At 75.0% G+C, this 756-nt stretch overlaps 1 protein-coding gene across 1 annotated transcript in view; it reads left to right on the top strand.

Moving 5' to 3' along the window:
• The first annotated feature begins 1 nt into the window (after position 1).
• Positions 2 to 756, top strand: part of RASGRF1 (Ras protein-specific guanine nucleotide-releasing factor 1) — a 42,791-nt gene continuing 42,036 nt past the window's right edge. The window contains exon 1 of the mRNA XM_010572168.1: positions 2 to 411. Within this exon, the coding sequence (XP_010570470.1) occupies positions 136 to 411 (276 nt within the window). The 5' untranslated portion in view covers positions 2 to 135. The remainder of the gene's footprint in view (positions 412 to 756) is intronic.

Genomic DNA, 756 nt, shown 5'->3' with positions numbered 1-756 from the left:
CGCCGCGGCGGCCGCCGGTTCTCCGGGGGCAGCGGGAGCCGCTGATGCGGGCGCGGGGGTTGCGGCTGCTCGCCAGGGACCCGCCCGCCGGCTGCCCGGCGGGGACCATGTGAGGAGCTGGCGGTGCCCACCAAGATGCAGAAGGGGATGCGGCTCAATGACGGGCACGTCACCTACCTGGGGCTGCTGGCGAAGAAGGACGGCGCCAGGAAGGGCTACCTGAGCAAGCGGAGCTCCGACAACACAAAATGGCACACCAAGTGGTTCGCGCTGCTGCAGAACATGCTCTTCTACTTCGAGACCGACTCCAGCTCCCGGCCCTCGGGGCTCTACCTGCTCGAGGGCTGCGTCTGCGACCGGGCGCCCTCCCCCAAGCCCTCCCTCTCGGCCAAGGACTCCCTGGAGAAGCAGGTGGGCGCGACGGGGGCCCGGGGCCGGCGCCCCCCTGCACCGGCCGCTGTCGGAGGGGGATGACGCCCCGGGGTCGCTCCGGCCCCGGTTCCGGCCCCGCACGCAGCCCCGTTCCCCGGGGCTCCCGCCCCCGCCGCGGACCTGTCCGGCGCCCGGGACCTGCCCCACGCGTGACCGGGGCGGGGGATGAGGCTGGCCTGTGCCGGGGGAAGGGGGGACGCTCCCCGGGGTGGCAGTGCCGGTGCCCCGGCCGCTCTGCCAGCGCACCCCGGGGCAGCGGGTGAGTTCGCTGTGGGGGTGTCGGGCTCAGCCCGGACCCCCCCTCTTTACACGCACACCCCCCCC

Source organism: Haliaeetus leucocephalus, unplaced genomic scaffold (assembly GCF_000737465.1).
Source record: "Haliaeetus leucocephalus isolate CR32 unplaced genomic scaffold, Haliaeetus_leucocephalus-4.0 Scaffold339, whole genome shotgun sequence".
NCBI lineage: Eukaryota > Metazoa > Chordata > Aves > Accipitriformes > Accipitridae > Haliaeetus > Haliaeetus leucocephalus.
The sequence above is the reverse complement of the archived record's forward strand: the minus strand, read 5'-3'. Positions and strand labels throughout refer to the sequence as shown.